Source organism: Giraffa tippelskirchi, chromosome 2 (genome assembly GCF_054371585.1).
Source record: "Giraffa tippelskirchi isolate mGirTip1 chromosome 2, T2T-mGirTip1v1.2.pri, whole genome shotgun sequence".
NCBI lineage: Eukaryota > Metazoa > Chordata > Mammalia > Artiodactyla > Giraffidae > Giraffa > Giraffa tippelskirchi.
In genome coordinates this window covers 226,863,832-226,880,058 of record NC_137276.1, presented here as the reverse complement: position 1 = coordinate 226,880,058, position 16,227 = coordinate 226,863,832, and the positions used below count along the sequence as shown (strand labels likewise).

At 45.7% G+C, this 16,227-nt stretch overlaps 1 protein-coding gene, 1 long non-coding RNA gene and 1 other non-coding gene across 4 annotated transcripts in view; all 3 read right to left on the bottom strand.

Moving 5' to 3' along the window:
* Positions 1 to 2,937: 2,937 nt before the first annotated feature.
* Positions 2,938 to 3,055, bottom strand: LOC145540044 (small nucleolar RNA SNORA20). The gene has a single exon (XR_014078170.1). It is a non-coding gene; the product is annotated as a small nucleolar RNA SNORA20 (small nucleolar RNA).
* Positions 3,056 to 5,659: 2,604 nt separating this feature from the next.
* Positions 5,660 to 12,217, bottom strand: LOC145539245 (uncharacterized). The gene is made up of 2 exons (XR_014077666.1): positions 12,001 to 12,217; positions 5,660 to 9,361 (listed from the first exon to the last, which is right to left on the bottom strand). It is a non-coding gene; the product is annotated as an uncharacterized LOC145539245 (long non-coding RNA).
* An 89-nt stretch (positions 12,218 to 12,306) lies between these two features.
* IFNGR2 (interferon gamma receptor 2) overlaps positions 12,307 to 16,227 on the bottom strand; it is a 33,258-nt gene continuing 29,337 nt past the window's right edge. For both annotated transcript variants that reach the window (XM_081572937.1, XM_081572938.1), the window contains exon 7: positions 12,307 to 13,328. In XM_081572937.1, the coding sequence (XP_081429063.1) occupies positions 13,146 to 13,328 (183 nt within the window). In that variant the 3' untranslated portion in view covers positions 12,307 to 13,145. The remainder of the gene's footprint in view (positions 13,329 to 16,227) is intronic.

The following is a 16,227-nucleotide window of genomic DNA, read 5'->3' as shown; positions in this document are numbered from 1 at the left end:
CCAACTCCCGGAGTCTACCCAAACCCATGTCCATCGAGTCGGTGATGCCATCCAACCATCTCATCCTCTGTCATCCCCTTCTCCTCCTGCCCCCAATCCTTCCCAGCATTAGAGTCTTTTCCAATGAGTCAACTCTTCGCATGAGGTGGTCAAAGTATTGGAGTTTCAGCTTCAACATCAGTCCTTCCAATGAACAACCAGGAGTGATCTCCTTTAGGATGGACTAGTTGGATCTTTTTGCAGTCCAAGGGGCTCTCAAGAGTCTTCTCCAACACCACAGTTCAAAGGCATCAATTCTTCGGCACTCAGCTTTCTTCACCGTCCAACTCTCACATCCATACATGACCACTAGAAAACCATAGCCTTGACTAGACAGACCTTTGTTGGCAAAGTAATGTCTCTGCTTTTAAATATGCTATCTAGGTTGGTCATAACCTTTCTTCCAAGGAGTAAGCATCTTTTAATTTCATGGCTGCAATCACCATCAGCAGTGATTTTGGAGCCCAAAAAAATAAAGTCTGACACTGTTTCCACTGTTTCCCCATCTATCTCCCATGAAGTGATGGGACCAGATGCCACGATCTTAGTTTTCTGAACATTGAGCTTTAAGCCAACTTTTTCACTCTCCTCTCTCACTTACTCTCCACTATAACCCATCTGTCTTTTTTTTTTTTTAATGTTTATTAACACCAAAAACATTTTGCATTGGGTTATAGCTGATTAACAATGTTGTGATAGTTTCAGGTGAACAGTGTAGGGACTCAGCTGTACATACACATGTATTCCATGTCTTGGGTGGCCCTGCACAGTATGGCTCTTAGCTTCACTGAGTTCTGCAAGCCCCTTCGCCACAACAAGGCTGTGATCAATGGAAGGGGGTTTAGATTGCTTTACTTTTCCCTAATTCTGCCACTGCCACTTACTAGCTGTGTGACTCCCACGCTGTTTGTCTTTCTCTAAGTTTGAGAATTAACAGAAGGAAATGCCTCGTGGTGCCTGGAAACAGTAAATGATCAATAAAACTGGGTCCTTCTTTCCCTGGTGGCTTTGCCTGAAGGCATTTTTCCTTTGTCATTTGATGGCTTTTTAGCCTTTGGTCACAAGGTGGCGTGCTACCTTAAAAAAAATTAGGAGATGGTTTTTGTTTTGAGCCTGCCAGTGGTTTTTTTTTCTTTCTTTCTTTCGTAGCAGATTTAACACAGGTTAAGTCATTTTACATAGGGTTTTAGATGCTAGTATATGCCTCTTCAGTTCTTTTTTTGTTTGTTTTTTGGCTGCCTTGGGTCTTGGTTGCTGCCTGCAGAGAGCGGGAAAGTGAAGTCGCTCAGTCGTGTCCGACTCTTTGTGACTCCATGGACTGTAGCCTACCAGGCTGCTCCATCCATGGGGTTTTCCAGGCAAGAATACTGGAGTGGGTTGCCATTTCCTTCTCCAGGGGATCTTCCCCACCCAGGGATCGAACCCAGGTCTCCCGCATTGCAGGCAGATGCTTTACCCTCTGAGCCACCAGGGAAGCCCCAGAGAGCGGGAGCTACTGTCTAATTGCGGTGAATGGGGTTTTTACTGTGGCTTTGCTGGTTGATGAGCCCAGGCTCTAGGGCACGAGGCCTTCAGTAGTTCCTGCCTGTGGGTTCAGTAGTTGCAGTTCCCGGGCTCTCGAGTGCGGGCTCAGTTGTGAGTTGCCCCATGGCAGGTGGGATCCCTGGTCCAGGGATCGAAGCTGTGTCTCTTGCATTGCAAGGCAGATTCTTAACCACTGTTCCACCATGGAAGCCCCCTCTTCAATTCTTTAAGCTTCAGCAAATAGGATATTTTAAATTTCTACAAGTAAGAGTAGCAAGGCAAGCCTTCTGAAACCCTGTGGATTATGTCAGGGCAGAGATCAGCAAATCTTTGACACGGGAGCACCTTGTCCAGGTGACAAAGAGGGATTCAGTATGAGGCAAAGTATATTTACTTCCTGTTATGAAAGTTACAAGTGTAGAGATTGACTGACTTATTTTGAAACAGCTTCAGACTTACAGGAAAGTTACAAAAATAACTCAGAGAATTCCTGTTTAACCTTTGGCTTCGCCAGATGGTAACATTTTACCACAATCGCTTTAGTCTATTTGTTTTCTGAGACATTTGACAGTATGCTGCAGACAAGATGCCTCTTTACTCCTGAATACTTACATGTATATCTGCAAATCACAACTGTTCTACAATACCAGAATCAGGAAGTTAACACTGATATAGCACTAAGCACTTCATTTGAATTTTGTCAAGTGCCCCACTAGTATGCTTTATAGTAAAGAAAAATAAGGTTTTTTTTCCTGTTCCAGAATCCAGTCTGTGATCACACATTGCATTTAGTTGTCATGGCCCTTTAGTGGCTCTTTTAAAAAAAATAATTTTATTTATTTATTTTTGGCTGCACTAGGCCTTCGTTGCTGCGAGGGTTTTCTCTAGTTGCGGAGAGCAGGCTTCTCATTTTGGTAACTTCTCGTTGTGGAGCACGGTCTCTAGAACACCGGCTCAGTCGTTGTGGCGCTCAGGCTTAGTTGTTCTATGGCATGTGGGATCTTCCCGGATCAGGGATCGAATCTGTGTCTACCGCATATGCAGGCAGATTTGTTACCATGAGCCACCAGGGAAGCCCTCTTTTGCTGTGCTATGCTTAGTCGCTCAGTCATGTCCGACTCTTTGCTACCCCATGGACTGTAGCCCACCAGGCTCCTCTGTCCATGGGGATACTCCAGGCAAGAATACTGGAGTGGGTTCCCATTTCGTACTCCAGGGGATCTTCCCAACCCAGGGATCGAGCTCAGGCGGAGTTCGATTGCAGTCAGATTCCTTACCAGCTGAGCCACACGGGAAGCTCCCTTTAGTGGCTATTAACTTGAGACAACTTCAGCCTTTGTCATTCATGACTAAGTTTTTGGTTTTTGGTTTTTGCAATGTCTAGACCATGGGGATGAAATGGTGACTTCACTTCCATTTATAATGGCCCAGTATTATTTTATCCCATGTGTATAACTGCTCATATCACTGAAAGACTAGTATTTTTAAAAATTATTTATTCACTAGTTTTGGCTGCGCTAAGTCTTTCTCTAGCTGGTGTAAGCAGGTGCTACTCTCTAGTTGTGGTGCCTGGACTTCTCATTGCTATGGCTTCTCTTGTTGTGAAGGAAGGGCATGCAGGCTTCAGTAGTTGTGGTGCATTAGCTGAGTTGCCCCCAGGCATGTGGGATCTTCCCACACCAGGGATTGAACCCGTGTCCCTGCAGGATTCTTAACCACTGGACCACCAGGGAAGTCCCTGACTGGGTATTTTTGAAGAATGCAGACCAACTGTTGTGTAGAATGCCCCTCAATTTTGGTTTGTCTGACGTTCCATTGTGATTAAACGCAGGTTATGCATTTTTGGCAGGAATAACACAGATGTTACATTTTCGTGACATCAAAGCAAACATATACATCTGTCCCCTTCCTGGTGGTTTTAACTTTGCTTGCCTGCTCAAGGTGGGGTCCACCAGGTATCTCTACTGTAAAGAAGCTATTTTTCTCCTTTATAATTTTTAAAGTACTTTGTGGGAGGAGAGACTGGTTAAGTCAAATAGAACAAGTTCATTGTACTTTTTACTAACAGCATTAAGTAGACTTGAACTAAAGTGGCCCTGTGATATGACAGAGGAGATAAATAATTTGTATCTAACAAGTTATAATCTTTATAAATGGTACTTGTCTGGTTGAAGAAAAACCAAGATGCAGCAGGGAGAGAGGATTTAACCTCACCCTGAAATCTGCCTGTTTTCCGTCTCTTCCATCCCGGTGTCTCTTGGGCCAGAGCACTGAGCTTTCACTTTATAAAAAAATTCCTGATATTATTTTGTTATAAAAAGAAATATTCTCCAGAAAATGCCTGGAAAACATACAAGTAAAAAGAAGAAATTCACATTACTGTCTGAAGTCTACTAATGGCTTTTGGGTGTGTAATATGTTTTAAATCTGATTTTGCAAGTTAGCATGGAAACACACCATTAATTTTGACAGTTTTTCAAGAAGAAATTCTAAGTCTCAAAGGAACCAAATACATTTGTGTTCTGTGTATGTAAATGGCACCCTTGGGGTTTTGCAGTGCACAATCTATACAAATGTACACATGGCTGAGATTATTGGTGCTATGTTCATCTTTCACTTGTAGCGTGGGGCTGGCCACTTCAGAAGGGTTTGGGTACCTAGAGTTACACACAGTCATACTGAGGTTCTCAGCAACACTTCAGAAAGGAGTCAGTCAAGAAGCATGTCAATTTAATTGATGAATTAAATTTTATGCCAGGCCCTTTACTTGCCTGTTGGCAAGGACTCAGAGTCCTATCTGGGCTCATCAACTCTTGGAGGGCCTAGGTCTTCTCACTTGCTCTCAACTACAAACAGGACGCTTATTATCTGCAGGGATATGATATCAAATAGTTCTTGTCGGGAGCCGCGTTAGGCATTACTGACAAAATGGAGGCACGGCCCCAACCCCTTCTCCTCATCCCGCAGGCACTGTCCCGGGATGAAGGAGTTAGGTCTTGTGATTCTGACTTGTCCTTTCCTTCCTTCGGTTGAGTTGGCTGGAAAGTATGTTAAGGTGCTTATTCTTGCATGAGAAAGCACAAAGCCTTCTGCAGTTGCCCAGGAAATAATCCACAAAGTTACATTTGTTCAAGCACCTTTACAAAGAATGTTCTAGGATGAGCACATAGGCCGCAGCTTGAGGCCATGGGAAACATTGTTATCTGAAACCTGCTTGTAAGGGAAATGTTTATGGCAAAAGCACTTTGCTGAGTTTAGGGGTTAGGAATAATTAAGAATAGTTAGAAGCTAAAAGTTTAAGGTATGTTGTAGTGTTGGCATATTTTACTATAGCTTACAGAAACTAGGAATTTTAGAGATACTAATAGCTAAAAGCCTTTTTAGGAGATGATGAGCTTAAGTTACTAGGGGCTAGCAGGATTTAGAAAGATAAGAAATAAACTGAGGAATGTGGTACACAGCCCAGAGACAAACTTGAGTTACAATGTAATCACAAGGACACTTAAGAGGGAACTCTGAAGGACAACAATGATTTATGGAGACAGTAAATATGGGTGAGGGGAAACTGAAGATGTCATACCTCTGACCTAATGCTTTTGTAAAAGTATAAAAGAAAACCTGATGCTTAAAATAAACATGCAGCCCAGTGCTTTGAGTGAGAGGTTGCATCATTTTTTTCTCTGCCGACCCCGTTCATCCCTTCAGCATTTCCCTGGTTGTCGGAGCTGGACTCTGGCAAGTTCTGTTCACCTGAATGCAAAAATGAAGTAAGTCTAATTTATGTATGTGTGTGTGCTTAGTTGCTCAGTCATGTCCGACTCTTTGCGACCCCATGGATTATAGACCACCAGGCTCCTCTGTCCATGGGGATTCTCCAGGCAAGAATCCTGGAGTGGGTTGCCATGCCTTCCTCCAGGGGATCTTCCCAACCCAGGGATTAAACCCAGGTCTCCAGTATTGCAGGTGGATTCTTTACCATCTGAGCCGCCAGGGAAGCAGTCTAATTCAAGCTCATTATAATTAATTCATACCACTAATTAATTAAAATGTGATATAATTACATTAATTGATTATATTAATTTCACTAGTTAATATCTTTTGCAAGTGATTATGTTTTATTTTTTAACACATTTTGTATTGGGGTGTAGCTGATTGACAATATTGTAAACACTGAAGGGACTCAGCCATACATATGCATGCATCCATTCTCCCCCAAACCACCCTCCCATCCAGGATGGCACATAAAATTGAGCAGAGTTCCATGTGCTTTATAATAGGTCCTTGTTGGTTGTCCATTTTGAATATACTAGTGTGTACATAACCTTCCCAAAGTCCTTAACTATCTCTTCCCCTCCGGTAACCATGAGTTCGTTTTCTGTGAGTCTCTTTCTGTTTCTTAAGTAAGTTCATTTGTATCATTTCTTTTTAGACTCCACATATAAAGGATGTCATGTTACATTTCTCCTTCCCTGTCTGACTTAACTTCACTCAATATGAGACTCTCTAGATCAATCCATGTTGCTGCAAATGGCCTTATTTCATTCTTTTTAACAGCTGAGTAATATTCCATTGGGCAAGAATCCCTTAGAAGAAATGGAGTAGCCATCATAGTCAACAAAAGAGTCCGAAATGCAGTACTTGGATGCAGTCTCAAAATCGACAGAATGATCCCTGTTCATTTCCAAGGAAAACCATTCATTATCACAGTAATCCAAGTCTATGCCCTAACCACTAATGCTAAAGAAGCTGAAGTTGAACAGTTCTACGAAGACCTACAAGACCTTCTAGAGCTAACATCCAAAAAAGATGTCCTTTTCATCATAAGGGACTGGAATGCAAAAGTAGGAAATCAAGAAATATCTGCAGTAACAGGCAAATCTGGCCTTGGGGTACAAAACGAAGCAGGGCAAAGGCTAACAGTTTTGCCAAGAGAACGCACTGGTCATAGCAAACACCCTCTTCCAACAATGCAAGAGAAGACTCCACACATCATCATCACCAGATGGTCAATACTGAAATCAGATTGATCATATTCTTTGCAGCCAAAGATGGAGAAGCTCTATACAGTCAGCAAAAACAAGACCGGGAGTTGACTGTGGCTCAGATCATGAACTCCTTATTGCCAAATTCAGACTTAAATTGAAAAAAGTAGGGAAAACCACTAGACCGTTCAGGTATGACCTAAATCAAATCCCTTACGATTATACAGTAGAAGTGACAAATAGATTCAAGGGATCTGATAGAGTGCCTGAAGAACTATGGGTGGAGGTTCATGACATTGTACAGGAGGCAGTGATCAACACCATCCCCAAGAAAAAGAAATGCAAAAAGGCAAAATGGTTATCTGAAGAGGCCTTACAAATAGCTGAGAAGTGAAAGGCAAAGGAGAAAAGGAAAGATATTCCCATCTGAATGCAGAGTTCCAGAGAATAGCAAGGAGACATAAGAAAGCCTTCTTAAGTGAACAATGCAAAGAAATAGAGGAAAACAATAGAATAGGAAAGACAGAGATCTCTTCAAGAAAACTGGAGATACCAGGGGAACATTTCATGCAAAGATGGGCTCAATAAAGGACAGAAATGGTAAGGACCTAACAGAAGCAGGAGAGATCAAGAAGAGGAGGCAAGAATACACAGAAGAACTATACAAAAAAGGTCTTAATGATGGTGTAGTCATTCACATAGAGCCAGACATCCTGGAGTATGAAGTCAAATGGGCCTTCGGAAGCAACACTACGAACAAAGTTAGTGGAGGTGATGGAATTCCGGTTGAGCTATTTCAAATCCTGAAAGATGATGCTGTGAAAGTGCTGCACTCGATATGCCAGCAAATTTGGAAAACTCAGCAGTGGCCACAGGAGTGGAAAAGGTCAGTTTTCATTCCAATCCCAAAGAAAGGCAATGCCAAAAAATATTCAAACTACTGCACAATTGCACTCATCTCACACGCTAGCAAATTAATGCTCAAAATTCTCCAAGCCAGGCTTCAACAGTACATGAACCGTGAACTTCCAGATGTTCAAGCTGGCTTTAGAAAAGGCAGAGGAACCAGAGATCAAATTGCCAACATCTGCTGGATCATCGAAAAAGCAAGAGTTCCAGAAAAACATCTATTTCTGCTTTACTGACTACGCCAAAAGCCTTTGACTGTGTGGATCACAACACACTGTGGAAAATTCTTCAAGAGATGGAAATACCAGACCACGTTACCTGCCTCCTGAGAAATCTGTATGCAGGTCAAGAAGCAACAGTTAGAACTGGACATAGGACAACAGATTGGTTCCAAATTGAGAAAGGAGTATGTCAAAGCTGCATGTGGTTTAACTGCTTGTTAAACAATGCTTGTTTAACTTATATTCAGAGTACACCACGTGAAATGCCAGCTGGATGAAGCAAAAGCTGGAATCAAGATTGCCAAGAAAAATATCAAGATATGCAGATGACACCACCCTTATGGCAGAAAGTGAAGAAGAACTAAAGAGCCTCATGATGAAAGTGAAAGAGGAGAGTGAAAAAGTTGGCTGAAAACTCAACATTCAGAAAACTAAGATCATGGCATCCAGTCCCATCACTTCATGGCAAATAGATGGGGAAACAATGGGAACAGTGAGATACTGTATTTTTTTGGGCTCCAAAATCACTGCAGATGGTGACTGCAGCCATGAAATTAAAAGACACTTGTCCTTGGAAGAAAAGTGATGACCAACCTAGACAGCATATTTAAAAGCAGAGACATTACTTTGCCAACAAAGGTCCATCTAGTCAAAGCTATGGCTTTTCCAGTAGCCATGTATAGATGTGAGAGTTGGACTATAAAGAAAGCTGAGCACAGAAGAATTGATGCTTTTGAACTGTGGTGTTGGAGAAGACTCTTGAGAGTCCCTTGGACTGCAAGGAGATCCAACCAGTCCATCCTAAAGGAATTCATTGGAAAGACTGATGTTGAAGCTGAAACTCCAATACTTTGACACCTGATGCGAAGAACTGACTCATTGGAAAAGATCCTGATGCTGGGAAAGATTGAAGGCAGGAGGAGAAGGGGACGACAGAGCATGAGATGGTTGGATGGCATCACCGACTCAATGGAGATGAGTTTGATTGAGTAAACTCCGGGAATTGGTGATGGACAGGGAGGCCTGGGGTGCTGCAGTCCATGGGGTTGCAAGGAGTTGGATACGACTGAGCAACTGAACTGAACTGAATATTCCACTGTATATATATACACCACATCTTCTTTATCCATTCCTCTGTCAATGGACATTTAGGTTTCAACTAGATATATCTTTGTAAAGAAACCCTGGGGGTCTACCTTACCCCTTTTCTTTAATAAGTAGGGGAGGGGGCCCGGAGAAGCCCCTCCTGCCTGTATTTTGTTTGCAGGATGAGATTTTAGGCAGCATCCTTCTCAGTCTTCCTAGAGTGCCTGTGAACACTGCCGACCAGCTCCCTCCACCAGCTGGGTGCTGCTCCAGGTACCCTCTCAAACCTGTGGGTCTGCGCCCTCCTGATGCAGCTGGCCATCCTCAGTCACCAGAAACCGGAAGGAAGGAGGAAGAGGTTCTTCCACCGCATTCCCATCAGAGGGCCGGAGGGCTGACTGCTCCACGGGAAGATGCCTGCGTGGATTTGCAGTGTCACCAAACAGTCGGGACGGTTTAGGAGGTTCTTGCCTAAAACACAGGCTTTCTGGCATAAAGCACCTTTATCCTGGAGAGCCCTGGAGCCCCTTAGGGATACACAGTTGTTTTCCGGTAGCCAAAAGCAGTGTAACTTTGTGGCTATGCAGACTTTTAAACACCCTATGAACAGAGATAAATGATGGTGAATGAAATTAAAGGCACAAAGGCAGACGCCCCAAGCACAGGCTAAGACCCGAGCTGATCTCCACGCTGGCAGTTTCTGAGCAAGAGGGCAGCTGTGGTTTCTGCAGTAAGCGAACATCAGTGGGTGACCTACGGATACAGAAAAAGTCTGCCTTCTCTGCCCGTGCCTCACCCCCATGTCCCACCTGGAGTTCTCCCCTCTGCACCCTCATGCCCATCAGCTCCTCATCCTGCTGGCCTTGGTACCACCCAAAGCAAGAGGGGTCTCCCATGGCCTCGAGGTGTACCCCCCCACCCCCACCCCCATCTGCAATCTGCATGCTGAGCACTGCGGGACCCTCAAGGGGCCCTATTCACAATGAAGGCACAGGACATCCTCAGTTCAGTTCAGTCGCTCAGTCGTGTCCGACTCTGCGACCCCATGGACTGCAGCACGCCAGGCCTGTCCATCACCAGCTCCTGGAGTCCACCCAAACTCATGTCCATTGAGTCGGTGATGCCAGGACATCCTATGTTGACTTAAAATCCGTGGCACAAAACAAAGGGCCTTGAGGGACTGGGTCTCTATCTAATGCACATAGCAGTCATGTATGGGCTAACAGTGGCCTTGATCCAACTCTCCAGTCATCTCTGGGTGACCTAGTATTGATCTAGGGTCTACATTTCTCCATTGATCTTCCTACTCCTAAATGACCTCCAGCTTTTCCTAGTACATATTCCATAATGTACTTTATAGAATACATGCAAGCCTCAAATACCCCTCCTCCCATGTAATATATGACCCTTGAATTAAACAGTCTCAGTATCAAATGGGGTGGGATCTTGTAGGGACTTTTCGTAACTGTATGAACTTAAATAATGGGAGTAAGTCTGTTTCCTCCTATACAACGTACACTTCATTGTACAGATCAGAGGTCATCAGACTCTTTCTGTAAGGCTTCAGGTAGCAAATATTTTAGGCTTCGCAGGCAAACAAGCTCTTGCAATGATTCAGTTCTGCCTTGCAGCACAAAAGCAACCACAAACTATACATAAATTGAATGAGTGTCACTGGGTCTCAATAACTGTTTACTTATGGGCTTCCTGGGTGGCTCAGCGGGTAAAGAATCTTCCCGTGATGCGGGAGACCTGGGTTCATTCCCTGGGTTGGGAAGATCCCCTGGAGAAGAGAAAAGCTACCCACTCCAGCATTCTGGCCTGGAGAATTCCACGGACTGTATAGTCCACAGGGTTGCAAAGAGTCGGACACAACTGAGCGATTTTCACTTTTACTTTCACTATGGACGTGTGTGCATGCGTGCTCAGTTGCTCAGTTGTGTCTGACCCTTTGTGACCCCATGGACTGTAGTCCATCAGGCTCCTGTGTCCATGGGATTCTCCAGGCAAGAATCCTGGAGTGGGTTGCCATGCCCTCCTCCAGGGTATCTTCCCGACCCAGGAATCGAACCCTGGGTCTCCTGCACTGCAGGCAGATTCTTTACTGTCTGAGCTGCTGGGAAGGAGTGTCTTAAATAACTTCTGTCCTCTCCTTCTGCATAACAGGCCAGCCCCACGCTTACTGAGGAAGGACGGGGAGGCCCCGAGAGGCCCTCCTGGGTAAACCCAGTTGGGTTGAGTGTAGCCCCTCCCCTACGCGAGCCTGGCCCCTGAGAGGCACCTGGTCAGAGCGCTGGCCCTGCACTTGAACTCTGAGTCTGTCACTCGCTGAAGCTGCCGCCTTCAACCAAGAAGGGCCCTTCCGGGCCTGAACCCCACCCAGTCTGTCCCAGGACGTTGGACTGTCTCCGCCCTGAACCCAGTGCAGCCTCATCAGAATCTAGTCTCCATGACCAGCCTGCCTGCCCCTGACTCACTGGCATCTCCTTTTATGGAGGGTGGCACAGAAGAGCTTATTCCTAACAGAGCATATCTGTCCCCCTTCCTGCTGGACTCACTCTTAACCAGTTTTCTTCCTGCTGTACACACGTCCTCCCCCCACCACCCAGCTGGATCGTATGGCCCAGCAGAGGAAGCGCTCACATCCTCAATTTCCTAAATGGTTTGAGGGCGGTCTTTACAATTGCCCTCTACTGACTCCGGGAGTTGGTGATGGACAGGGAAGCCTGGGATGGACAGGGAAGCCTGGCGTGCTGCAGTCCATGGGGTCGCAGAGATGGGACACGACTGAGCAACTGAATGACAACTCTTTCTCCAACCCTCTCCCAGCTCAAGGTGAACCTGACTGATAAAGTAGACATCTCATAAGGGGACTCCCCTGGGGGGGGGGGGCAGCTGTGGGTGGTTGTCCTTTCCTCTCTTGTCACCCTGGATGGCAGGGGTCACAATGATTGGTTAGAAAGTCAGCCCAAGGGCCAATTCCTCACCAGAGGTACATGGCCCACCCGAGACAGCAGGCGCTTCCATCAACCAGTCCTAGGTACTTCATGGACCTACTACCATCAGCCTCTCTACTTCCCATTGTCAAGATTAGGCTGCCCATGGGGGCTTCTTTCTGAAGCAGAACTTACAGCAACATGTCACTTTCTATGTGTGTTGGAGGGGAGGTGTGAAGCTCCGCATCCATTTCCTAAACCTCAGGAATCAGATAAATGGATTTTTAGCCCATCAATACTTGCCCCATGAGAAGACCAGCAGCCCAGTGGATACACCAGCGGCCACAAGCTCATTCCCTTTACACTCCTTGCTCGACATATGCGACACATCATGTATGAATGCAGTGCTGATGCAGCTTCTGTAAAACCCTCTTCCTAACTTTTCAAGCAATCAAGTGACACAAGTCAGAAGTTCTTGCTGGGAGGCCGTGAGGCCTTTGAGTGAGTCTGCTGGCGTTACCTAAGAAGACAAAACTTTAGATATCGTCATAGCAAAAAGCTGAAACTTTGCAGAAAATAGGCTAAAATAAAGAAAGTGAAGAGGAAAGCTTTCACACAGACTTTCAAATGTTTATTTATTTATTTATATTTTTTGGCCATACTGTGCAGCAATGTGGGATCTTAGTTCCCCGACCAGGGGTTAAACCCACCATCTCTAGCACCAGAAGCACGGAGTCTTAACCACTGGATCACCAGGGATGTCCCTGCACAGGCTTACAAAAAGTTAATCAGTCTTTTATTTCTAGTTTGGAAAAAAAAAAAAAAAGTCCCTTAAATTACAAGAACACTATTTACAGGGTTAATCACATTTTAAGCCAGGAGACTTGGTGTCAAGGACCACTCAGTGTCCCTTGTTGGGAGAGGCTGGGATGGGTTATATGACCTGCCCAAAGGGTCCTTGCCAGAACCAAGGAGAGGACCTCGTCTCCTGACCACCTAGCCCAGGCAACAATGTCCAAAATATCACAGGGGTGTCACAGCCCATTTGCTAACAAATTACATCCTTTTTAGTGTTTAAGCAAAAACTTTTTTGTTTTTTTGGTATGCAGAATCAGTCTAGAAACTTGCAGGATTTAGGCCTTGTGGCTCAGGTGGTAAAGAATCTGTGTGCAATGCAGGAGACCCTGGTTCAATCCTTGGGTTGGGAAGATCCCCTGGAGAAGGGAAAGGCTACCCACTCCAGTATTCTGGCCTGGAGAATTCCATGGACTATATAGTCCCTGGGGTTGCAAAGAGTTGGACACAACTGAATGACTTTCACTCGTTAAAATAAGTTTGTCTCTCCCACAACTGACTTCTTCCCAGGCCCCCCCGGGGTCTTTTTGTGACGAGACTAAGGAGTAAGAGGCTCCATTCAGTCCCGACAGGCACGACGCAGCTTTCTTGGCTCAGAGAACTCCCTCCGTGGGCTGATGGCTTGGATCAGCGCTTTGGTTCAAAGTGCTTTGGAGACTCCCTTCTTGCTCATTCTCTGGAAACGTCACGATGGACACAGAGTCCCAAGTGTCATCCTTTGGCGAGCTGTCCTTGTCCAGGGCATCTAAGATGGGCTGAGCCGGATCCTTTAAATACTTGAAAAATTGAAAACCATCACCATAATTAGTCTGTAAGTTCCAAATACCAGACCTTTTGACTTTAGTTTGAGTTGGCACAATCCTATTTCATTTAGGTATAACTTCCACTTCTGCCTATCAACGAAACAACTTCAAAAACCTGAAATCCCCTCCATGCCCCTCATCTCAGTAGCTTTCACAAGAATCCAAGGGCCAAAGAAGGGGATACTCTGAAGGTGTGTAAGGTGTGTAACTTGGGAAATGAAGTTCTGACTTCCTGCACTGGATGAGGGCTATGGATTTTTCACCTGGAATGTCTCTGGAATTCTAACTTTTCAGGGAAGGAGGAAATGAAGCCTCCTGGTCACCTACAAGGTGAAGGTGAAGAGGGAAAGTTCACGGGCGTTTTCTTCCTCAGCTACCCCACCCACTAGGTGTTTCTGCTTTATATAACGCACGCATGGGTGCGGAGGATCTGCAGTGGGCAGCCATGGGCGAATGAGAACGTGCAGGTCCTTGATGTGACGTGCTGATCCACACCCTTAACGTGCTGTGTCTCTCCTGCCTCTGCTTTGGGCTTAGGCATCAATTACCAAGTTACCAAGGGCTTCCCAGGTGGCTCAGCGGTAAAGAATCCGCCTGCCAAAGCAGGAGACGCAGGTTCGATCCCTGGGTTGGGAAGATCCCCTGGAGGAGGGCATGGCATCCCACTCCGGTCTTCTTGCCTGGAGAATCCCATGGACAGAGGAGCCTGGCGGGCTACAGTCCATGGGGGTTGCAGGGAAGTCGGACACGAAAGAGAGACTGAACAACCACCACCACCACCACCAAGTTACCAAGAACTGACTGCGTGGCTCTTGGAAATGCTGAAAGCTACTGAAGTGCAGTCAGCTTAGAGCTGGCTGGTGAAAAGAGGAACAGCAACGTACCATATCTACTTGCGAAACCTCAAAAATACAAGTGAAAAACATGAGTCACTTCAGTGACCTTTGATACAGACTTTTCACACTTTCCCAGGAAAGCGAATCGAAAGACTCTGTGTTTTAGGTTCAAGCCCTGAAGGAACAAGTAGCAGTAAATTCACTTACTGGGGCCCTGCTGCTAGTTCTACTGAGAGACAGAGTTTTTTCTTTTTTGGTTTTGGTTTTACAGTTTTTTGGCTTCGTCACATGGCATGCGGGAGCTTGGTTCCCTGATCAGGCACTGAACCTGCGCTCCCTGCAGTGAAACCGCAGAGTCTTAACCACTGGACTGCCAGGGAAGTGCCGAGACAGAGATTATTAATGCAAGTAAAACTCTGAGCTGACAGCTGTTCTGTCGTGACAGTATTAGCCGGGAAAATTGGTGGTTGTTGTTGCTGTTATTGTAGTTTTGTGGTAAGAACACCTAACTTGAGTTCTACTCTCTTAACACATTCCGAAGTGCACGCGTGTGCTTGGTCACTCAGTCGTGTCCAACACTCGGCAAGCCCACGGACTGTTGCCCGCCACGCTCTTCTGTCCATAAGATTTCCCAGGCAAGAATACTGGCGTCGGTTGCCATTCCCTTCTCCAGGGGATCTTCCCGACCCAGGGATCGAACCTGAGTCTCCCGTTCCTCCAGCATTGGCAGGTGGATTCTTTACCACTGAGCCACCTGGGAAGCCCCTTTAGGGGCACAAGTACTATTATAGCACGATGTTGCACAGCAGAAACCAGAGCTTATTCATCTTGCATAACTGAAACTTGCTACCATTTGAGAGCAACGCCCTGCTCCCTCCTCCCCTCGCCCCTGGTAACCACTCTGTCACTCTCTGCTTCTAAGAGTTTGACTATTATTCCACGTAGAGTCTTCATAGAAGCAGAATCCTACAGCATCTGTATGCAGGTCCCAACAGGGAGCTCAACATGTACTTCTCATAATGTCTGTGTCCTTTAAACACCTCATGACATACGAAGGAAAACAAGTGCCTACAGCCCTTTCTAGACTTTGTCTTTAAGATGTGGTATAACAATATGAGATTCTGTTTTTAGTACTTTTATTCTGATTTTACTGAAGAATGATCAACCTCCAGAGGCAAACAGTTTTCAGTATTCTTCTCTCAGCTAGCTTCTGATCCCAAGAATGTCTCAATGGTTCTATCTTCAGAGGACCTGGCTGCCTCACTGAGCCTCGGGTTGGGTGGAGGCGGGGGGGGCGTTGCTGGGCAGGAAAACAAGACTTTCTGTAAGACCCACTGGACTACAAAGAAGGCTGAGCACCAAAGAATTGATGCTTTCAAACTGGAGTGCTGGATATAACTTTTGAGAATCCCTTGGACAGCAAGGAGATCAAACCAGTCAATCCTAAAGTTGGAAGGACTGGTGCTGAAGCTGAAGCACCAATATTCTGACCACCTGATGCAAAGAGTCAATTCGTTGGAAAAGACCCTGATACTGGGAAAGACTGAGGGTGAGAGGATAAGCTGGTTGGATGGCATCACCGATTCAATGGACATGAGTTTGAGCAAACTTGAGGAGACAGTGAAGGACAGGGAAGCCTGGTGTGCTGTGGTTCATGGGCCCGCAAAGGGTTGGACGTGACTTAGCAACTGAATAAAAAGGCCCACCCATTCTATTTATCTGCTTAAATTCTTTAAAGTAACATGGCCTGTGCTCTAGGCATGCAAGGCTTTGAGCTCACGGCTCTGGGTGTGTTTACTCTAGAATCCTCCTGCGTGCACACCGTCTGACCCAAAGCTCATGCTCTTGACTGCAGCCTCCACTGGTCCACGTGCTTCATCCAGGCTCCCTGGGGGCAGTCTCCAAAAGCCTGGGATTGATGTGTTGTCTCCACTGGGACCTACCATGGCCGATCTCCTGGCTGGGCCAGACTAGGCCATCTTTTTGCCAACTTTGTGCCATTAAAAAAATTTTTTTTTTTAATTGTGGAAAAGTAC